Consider the following 9,084-nt stretch of genomic DNA (forward strand, 5'->3'; position numbering starts at 1 on the left):
ATCCCCTCCCACTTGTGATTGTAGGACTGTAACTTTGTTGCTTGTATCCTTACTATTTATATTGACTGTTCCCTTGTATGATTTGATTGTTGATTGTACCCTATGACTATCATTAAGTGTTGTACGGTATGATTCTTGATTCTTAGCGAATGTATCTTTTCTTTATGTATACTGAGAGTATTTACACCAAGACAAATTCCTTGTGTGTCCAATCACACTTGGCCAATAAAGAATTCTATTCTATTCTATTCTATTCTATTCTATTCTATTCTATTCTATTCTATTCTATTCTATTCTATTCTATTCTATATTCCAATATCCTATTTGACTGTTTCCTAGTATGATTTGATTGCTTATTGTACCCTCTGACTATCATTAAGTGTTGTACGTTATGATTCTTGATTCTTCACGAATGTATCTATTCTTTATGTATACTGAGAGTATTTACACCAAGACAAATTCCTTGTGTGTCCAATCACACTTGGCCAATAAAGAATTCTATCCTATCCTATCCTATCCTATCCTATCCTATCCCATTCCGTGTATTGTACAAATCCAGCAAGTTCAGTTACTTGTTCATTGCGTTGTGGGAATGTGCTGCCCTTGTGGTTATCTGCTGATTCTGCCGGTTCTTGCTTGTAACATGTGAATTCAAATCGTGGGCCAAACTTAGTCTCATCTTGGACTAAGGAATGCAAGAGGACGTGAAAAACCCAGCCCAGACTTCAACGCCCCTCCCTGCCTGGCAATTGGATCAACCAGGAAACCTGCTTCTGAAAAACAACCCATTCCAGATTGAAAGAGATCTTTCAATTTGCTGCTTTATTTTTTTATTGTCAGGCTGATCTCTGGCTGTTGAGATCCTGGGGGAACGGACAGCAGGAGAGCCTTAACGCCTGCCTGAAATGGGTCTTGGTTATTTTCCAGTGGTGCCCATTTTACTCTTACTGGAATCTGCCAAGGTGACTGGTAAGTGCTTTAAAGAAACCTGGAGAAAGAGAGAGGGAGGCAGGGAGAGGGAGAGGAAGGGAAGGAGGGAGGGAGGGGAGGAGGGAGGGGAGAGATGGAGGGGAGGGAGAGGGAAGGAGGAGAGGGAGAGGAAGAGGAGGGAGGGGAAGGGAGAGGGAGGGAGGGGGAGGGAGGGAGAGGGAGGGAGAGGGAGGGAGAGAGGGAGGGAGAGAAGGGGAGGAGGGAGAGGGAGAGGGAGAGATAGGGAGAGGAAGGGGAGAGAGGAGAGGAAAAGGGGGAGGGAGGGGAGAGGGAGGGAGAGAAGGGGAGGGAGAGGGGAGAGGGAGAGGGAGAGAGGAAGAGAGAGGGAGAGGGAGGAGGGAGAGAGGGAGGGAGAGAGGGGGGAGGGAGGGAGGGGGAGAGGGAGGGAGAGAAGGGGAGGAGGGGGAGAGGAAGGGAGAGGAAGAGAGGAGGAAGAGAGAGAGGGGAAGGAAAGAGGGAGGGAGAGGAAGAGATAGGAGAGGAAGGAAGAGAGAGAGGGGAAGGAAAGGAGAGGCAGAGAGAGGAAGAGAGAGGGGGAAGGAGGGAGAGGAAGAGATAGGGAGAGGAAGGGAGAGGAAGAGAGAGGGGAAGAAGAGGGAGAGAGAGGAAGAGAGAGGGGAAGGAGGGAGAGGAAGAGATAGGGAGAGGAAGGGAGAGGGAGGGGGAAGGAGGGAGAGAGAGAAGGGAGGGAGGGGAGAGGGAGGGATAGGGAGAGGAAGGGAGAGGAAGAGAGAGGGGTGAAGGAAAGAGAGGGAGGGAGAGGAAGAGAGAGGGGAAGGAGGGAGAGGAAGAGATAGGAGAGGGAGGAAGGAGAGAGATAAAAGAATGTAAAGATGGATGTGAGGTTGGATTTTTGTTGTTGTTGTGATGGATCAATAGAATGGAGAAGTGTAAAAATGAGTAAGAAAAAAGTAGATTTGGAAACAGGAATGAATGGAGACTTTGCAATTAAACATTCTGGTTCTTCTAAAATCTTGCTTAGGTTTTTAAACTGGAGATTATAATCCTGTTTAGTAACAAATGGACAATTTCTTGTGAACCAATGATTGATCCATTAGTTTAAGAGCATGGAAATACTGCATGCAGAGTTAGATAGCGGTTATGTTTTGTTTATTTGCATAAGGGAATAGCAGAATACATCATTCTGTTGTACGGCTGGAAGGGACATGGAGGTCATCTAGTCCAACCCCCTGCTCAGGCAGGAGACCCTACATCATTTCAGACAAATGGCTGTCCAATCTCTTCTTAAAAACCTCCAGTGTTGGAGCAGACAGAACTTCTGGACGAAGCTGTTCAATTCATTAATTACCTAATTATATAATCGTATCTGTCCTTAGGAAAATTGGAAGTTGTTTTGTATTTTAACTTCGCTTGAAGCGTAATAAATTTGTACGGGTTGTTCCTCAACTTATGACCAAAATTCATGCCCAATATTTCTGTTGTTAAGTGAGACAGGGAATTTTAGCCCCATTTTACGACATTCCTTGCCCTGGTTATTAAGTGAATCACTCCAGCTGATAAATTAGTAACTTGGTTGTTAAGTGAATCTGGCTTCCCCATTCCCTTGGCTCATCTAGAGGTCGCTAAAGGGGACAACGTGACCTGTGGACATTATGCAGCCGTCATAAATAGGAGTCAAGTGCCAAATGTCTTAATTTGGGCCACGTGACTATGGGGATGCTTGCAAAGGTTGAAAGTGTGTGTGTGGCGGAAATCATAGATTTTTTTTCAGTGGCGCTCTAACTTCGGACAGTCACTAAATGAACTTTTGGAGGTAGAGGACTACCTGCATGAAAACAAAATCGAAACTTGATAACAGATAATCAGAATTGGAAGGACCTTGTAGCTCATCTAGTCCAACCCTCTGCCCAATGTTCAATGTTCCATCGAAGATAGAATAACAGAATAGCAATAAGTATAAATCAACAACTGGTACCTTCTTTCATATGTGGTGGTTGTGCCCCAAAGTTAAAAAAATTTGGAATAAAATTAGAATCTGGCTACAAGAAATAACAAATGAAAAAAATAGAACTCAAATCGGAAATGTTTTTATTAGGAATAATTTGAGGTGAATATAAAAAAGAAATTAAATATCTTATAATACACATTCTGACAGCAGCGAGATTAGCCTACACTCAAAATTGGAAATTGGAGGATAATCCCACGGTTACTATGGACCAAAAAAATTATGGATTGTGTGGAAATGAATATGTTTATGATGGAGTTACAAGAGAAAGAAAAAAAAGAATTTTATACAGTCTGGGAGGAAATGTATGTTTGGATAGACAACAGGTATAGCAGATAAAGTATGATAAATATAAATTATGTAGATATGTAGATATGAATAAGGGAAGATGAGGAAAACCGATGCTACGACAAATTGCAAAAATTATACACATGATTTGTAGGTTTTTTTTAATTTTGTAAAACTTTAATAAAAATTTTTTTTAAAAAAGAATATAGAAAAACAGAGTTGGAAGGGACCTCGTAGGTCATCTAGTCCAACCCCTGCCCAAGCAGGAGACCCTACACCCGTGATGGCGAACCTATGGCACCCGTGCCACAAGTGGCACGCAGAGCCATTTGTGCTGGCACGTGAGCCGCAGGCAAACTTACCTCACTGAGCATGCCATTTTTTGGGGGATAAAAGCACAGGTAGTCCTCGACATGACCACAGTTGAGCTCCCAAATTTACGTGGCTAAGTGAGACATTTGTTAAGGAAGTTTTGCCCCATTTTATGACTTGTCTTGCAACCGTAGTGAAGGGAATCTCTCATCACCCTCATTTATCGACCCCGTAATCAATCGCGGGGTGGAGTCTGAATAGAGCTAGCCGAGTGTTTACTGTCCGGATGCCTTTCCTGTCACCAATGCGGAGTTATCCAGCAGGTACTGTGTTTCCCTGAAAATAAGACAGGGTCTTATTTTCTTTTGGATTCCAAAATAAGCACTAGGACTTATTTTGGGGTATGTCTTTATTCTTTTCCATGTACGGGAGGCCCACTTCTTCTGCTTGCTCGTGGCAGGGCAGGAGGCTGCGCGTGTGCCAGTGTCATCGCCGTGAGGCAGGGGGGATGGAGCTTGTCAAGTCCCTGTCGGAATCTGATTCTGAGGGGGACACGAGCAGCTGGCAGGGAGTGGGAGTGTGGCTCCGTTGGCTATGGAAGAAACTGGGGAAGGGCACAGTCCGGCTGGGCAGAGCAGGGAAGAGGTAGAACAAGGGAGAGGGAGTTCAGAGGGAGACCCAAGCCCACCCCATCTTCATCCTAGGGCACGTAGGGAGGAATGGAGAAGGGAGCAACGTGAGTTGCTGGCTTACGTGGGGAGGAAAGGGCCCTGATTCCCTTCATTAGCTGCAGGTGGGAACACAGTGTTTAAAAAGGGAAGCTGTACACAGCAAGTTGTTGGGAGCAAATTTTGAATTATCTGGTATTTTCAAGGCTTATCTGGGTTCCTGGCGTCTTCCCAACTGTGTGTGTTTTGCTGGCCTTTCAAGTCTGCAATTCCTTCTCCTGCCCTGTCGAGTTAATTACTACAGATTGGTTTGTTTGGATTTTTAGTTACAGTTTGTACGTACTTTGTTTTTGGACTGAATTTCCTTCACTTAAATGCTGTTCCTGGGAGAGTTTTTCTCCAGCCGAAGGTAACCTGGACATTGGGGGCAAAGTTGGAGATACTAAAGGGACACTTCTTTGACTGCGTTGCCTTTGTGCCACGCTCCGGGGTCATCACAGAGCTACTCATGCGCCCCACACCGGCTTATCTGAGGGCCCCTGCAGCCTGGCCACCCACACCCCAAAACATGCCTCACCTTGCAGCCGAGGCACCAGCACACCGCTGGCCTCCTGCTCCATTGCGGCTATGAGCAAGTAGTAGTAGTGTTCCAGCGGCTACGTGGACTTCTGCTGCACATGGCTGCCGGTGCTACCATTGCAAGGTAGGGGCCAGGGCGTAGATGGCCTGGGTGCGGGGGCCCTGAGGTAAGTCCATGCAGGGTGCGGGGGGGCAACTCCACCACCACCCCAACTTTTGCCTCGTGGGCGCGGCACTGTGAGCAACTAGGCAGAATGGGCTGGCGACCGGCTGTGCAGGTTCTTAAGCAGGGGCGGGATTCAAAATCCCAGCAACTGGTTCGTTGTCCAGTTGCTGGGTGGGCGTGGCTGTGGTGGGCGTGGCTGTGGTGGGCGTGGCCATAGCGGGCGTGGCCTACCAGAGCTTCCGGGAAGGCCATTTTTCGCCTTCCCCAGAGTCCGGAGGGTTCCCTCAGGCCTCTGGGAGGGTGAAAATGGCCTCCCCCAGGCTCCTGAGGCCCTCCAAAAGCCGGAAATAGTCCCGTTTCCCCCCCCCCCTCCCAGAGCTTCTGCGCAAACCCTGCACTTACCTGCATCGAAAATAGGCCGCGTGGAGACTTCTGGGAGGGACCTAACCTTTGGCGACTCATTCAAAGACTCGTAACAGAGTTGGAAGGGACTTTGAAGGTCATCTAGTCCAACCCCCTGCTCTCGCAGGAAACCTAATACTGTTTCCACCATTCTGGACAAAATGGCTGTCCAATCTCTTCTTAAAAGCTTCCAGTGATGGAGCACCCACAACTTCTGAAGGCAAGTCGTTCCACTGATTAAGTGTTGGTCAACACAAGAGTTGGTCCACATGAGTGCTGGTCAACACAAAAAGTGACCTGTCTCTTTTCTTTTCAGGGGGAGCCAATCTCACAACTTCTTCTCCAACATCATCAGCGTCACGTCTTTCTGCATCTGTGGCTGACGCCGCTAGTGGCACGGAAACTACCACACCAGCAGCGGAGACCAATAAGTACCTTGCCTCTTCCGTTGAAACAACCACTGCATGGAACCCCGTTGGAGAAACAAGCCTCTCTGGAGTAGCTACAACGCTGCCAACCTCTTCCTCACCTGAAGCTTCCACGGAATTCCTCTCTTCATCTGTGGCTCTCCTCTCTGACACGACTACTCCAAGGAGAACCCTTGGAGAAACAAGCCTCTCTGGAGTAGCTACAACGCTGCCAACCTCTTCTTCACCTGAAGCTTCCACGGGATTCCTCTCTTCATCTGTGGCTCTCCTCTCTGACACGACTACTCCGAGGAGAACCCTTGTAGAAACAAGCCTCTCTGGAGTAGCTACAACGCTGCCAACCTCTTCCTCACCCGAAGCTTCCACGGAATTCCTCTCTTCATCTGTGGCTCTCCTCTATGAAACAACCACTGCATGAGGAGAACCCTTGGAGAAACAAGCCTCTCTGGAGTAGCTACAACGCTGCCCTCCTCTTCCTCACCTGAAGCTTCCACTCCTGTTGGCATCTCAAATGTCTCTCCATCTTCTTCATCCCTTGAAATGACTTCCATCTCCAGCACTGGTTTTGGGCATCCTTCAGAAGAAAGGACCACTCACCCAGCAGAATCCACCATGCTTTCCATCGGTTCCACCACAGAGGAGATGAATTCCAGCCCTCCATCTCCCCAAGACGAAAGGACATCGGAAGTCCCTTCGACCATCATCTCCATCACGTCCCAAGGAGAATCTACCAGTGAGAAACATCCTAGTTCTCCTTCTTTTACGGAGACCATGAAAACGTCCCCCTTGTTGGTTCCCCTTTCTACTCCAAGAGTAGCGACCTCCACCCTTCTGAGTACCCCTTCTGGAGTTGGAGACACAACCAGAGAAGTTACTACAAGTTCTGAGGCCAAGATCACCAGCTGGTGGCCAGGAAGTTCTCCCTCCTCAACTTTCTCTTTGGTTACTCAAGACAGAAGCACCTCAAAAGTTATCTCCACCGGCCTTCTGTCTTCCAAACCAGGAAAGACCAGCCTGGGGCGACCTGCTCCGCCCTCCACGAATCCCACAAGTGAAAATTCTACAACCACTTTGAAAGTCCTTTCTTCCACCACCACATCTTCCTCAGCTTCGAAGGCTCTCCCTAAAACTCCAGGTAAACCTCCTCCCCCTCTGTCTGAACACTTGAATTCTTCTGAATTCAAAAGAGACCGGACTCGCGGTTAGTGGGATTCAATTTTTTTTACTACCGGTTCTGTGGGCATGGCTTTGGTGGGCATGGTGTGGCTCAGTGGGCGTGGCCGGGAAGGATACTGCGAAATCTCCATTCTTTCCCCACCCCACTGACCTGCTTTCCAGCTCCGTTCTCCTGTGCAGGGCAACCAAAGAACCTGCTTTCCAGCTCCGTTCTCCTGTGCAGGGCAACCAAAGGAGACCCGGCTGATCAGCTGGGACTCAATGGGAGGCAGAGAATAGATGGGGTTGGCGGGGCCAGTCAGAGGTGGGATTGGCCGGTTCTCTGAACTACTCAACATTTCCGCTACTGGTTCTCCAGAACTGGTCAGAACTGGTTGAATTCACCACCTCTGGAGCGGAGATTCCTAAAAAGCTCCATTTTCAAAATTCCCCTTCAGCCCTCTGGTTCAGTTCAACTGCAAAACTAAATCCTCAACCTGAGGTTGTATTACCAGGCCAGGTGTGTGCAGACAACATCCAGGCCCCAATCCCTCCCCAACGATCTGTAGAAAGCAACACCCAGAATGAACCGTGGACAAACATTGATCAGGTGACCCTGGGGGATATTACGACGGTCATAAGTGTAAAAATATCTCAACATGTACTTTTTTTCAGTGCCATTGTAAGTTGGGACATTAAAAAAGAACGATTGTAAGTCAAGGACTACCTGATTCTTTTTTTTCCCTCTGTCTTTGCTTTCCTGCAGCCAGGAGTCGCTTCATCCTGTCGGTGAGACTCAGCACTTCCTTAAACATCACGGATCCTTCTGTCACTCACGCGGTGCGAAAGTGGGTAAGGCCTTACAGCACATCTGGAAAAAGGCTATAGAGTGTTCTCCATCCCCCCAGCTCATGGTTGTCCCAAAGGTGCTTTTTTCAGGAGGATAGAATAGAATAGAATAGAATAGAATAGAATAGAATAGAATAGAATAGAATAGATATTGGAATGAAGAATAGAATAGAATAGAATAGAATAGAATGGAATGGAATGGAATGGAATGGAATGGAATGGAATAGAATAGAATAGAATAGAATAGAATAGAATAGAATAGAATAGAATAGAATAGAATAGAATATAGAGTAGAGTAGAGTAGAGTAGAGTAGAGTAGAGTAGAATAGAATAGAATAGAATAGAATAGAATAGAATAGAATAGAATAGAATAGAATGCAGAAAAAGAATAGAATGGAATGGAATGGAATGGAATGGAATGGAATGGAATAGAATAGAATAGAATAGAATAGAATAGAATAGAATAGAATAGAATAGAATAAATATTGGAATGAAGAACAGAACAGAACAGAACAGAATAGATATTGGAATGAAGAATAGAATAGAATAGAATAGAATAGAACAGAATAGAATAAATATTGGAATGAAGAATAGAATAGAATAGAATAGGAATAGAATAGAATAGAATGCAGAAAAAGAATAGAATAGAATGGAATAGAATAGAATAGAATAGAATAGAATAGAATAGAATAGAATAGAATAGAATAGAATAGAATAGAAAACAGAACTGAACGGGACCTTAGAGGTCTTCTAGTCCAACCCCCTGCTTAGGCAGGAAACCCTATACCATTCCAAACAAACGGTTGTCCAATCGCTTTCTTCTCTTCTTCCTTCCAGTTCAACCAGGAACTGCAGGCAAAATTTCCTGTTTTCAGCTTCAACCTGACCTGGATTGGCTAGCAAAGAAGTTGGAAAATAATCAGAAAGCTTCCAATTTGTGCCTCTTCTGGATCAATGCACCCTAATAACATAAATAATCATGGATTTCAGTTTGTTTTTTTTAAAAAAAAACACCTTATTTTTCATGCTGGCTGATTCCACGAATGCTCTGTTCAAATTTTGAGAAAACTCCAGTGACAAATTCTCCCCTACTGTGCGAAATGTACAAAATCAACAGGTTGGCTGTGTTCACACAATCAATCAATCAATCAATCAATCAATCAGAAAAGAGCTGGAAGGGACCTTAGAGGTCATCTAGTCCAGGCGTCACCAACCTCTTGGACCTCAGGGACCACCAAGCTCATCATTTTAAATCCCACAGACCAGAGACCCTGGGAAAAT

General features: G+C 46.0%; 1 protein-coding gene across 1 annotated transcript; it reads left to right on the forward strand.

Moving 5' to 3' along the window:
• Nucleotides 1-748: 748 nt before the first annotated feature.
• Nucleotides 749-8,803, forward strand: LOC113430797 (uncharacterized). The gene is made up of 5 exons (XM_087965607.1): nt 749-969; nt 5,688-5,900; nt 6,281-6,934; nt 7,721-7,806; nt 8,641-8,803. Exons 1-5 carry the CDS (start codon nt 906-908, stop codon nt 8,701-8,703), a joined length of 1,080 nt encoding a protein of 359 aa, XP_087821733.1. The 5' UTR covers nt 749-905; the 3' UTR covers nt 8,704-8,803.
• The last annotated feature ends 281 nt before the right edge of the window (nt 8,804-9,084 follow it).

The sequence above is a fragment of the Notechis scutatus genome, chromosome 4, assembly GCF_049901735.1.
Source record: "Notechis scutatus isolate UNSWTSFEM ecotype Mainland chromosome 4, rNotScu1.2, whole genome shotgun sequence".
Classification (NCBI taxonomy): domain Eukaryota; kingdom Metazoa; phylum Chordata; class Lepidosauria; order Squamata; family Elapidae; genus Notechis; species Notechis scutatus.

What these genes read in the sequence shown, in the direction of transcription:
- LOC113430797 (XM_087965607.1), top strand. Translation starts at nt 906, where the DNA reads ATGGGTCTTGGTTATTTTCCAGTGGTGCCCATTTTACTCTTACTGGAA. An exon ending in GGAATCTGCCAAGGTGACTG is followed by an intron (nt 970 to 5,687) that starts GTAAGTGCTTTA and finishes TTTTCTTTTCAG; the next exon opens with GGGGAGCCAATCTCACAACT. An exon ending in CTCACGCGGTGCGAAAGTGG is followed by an intron (nt 7,807 to 8,640) that starts GTAAGGCCTTAC and finishes TCTTCCTTCCAG; the next exon opens with TTCAACCAGGAACTGCAGGC.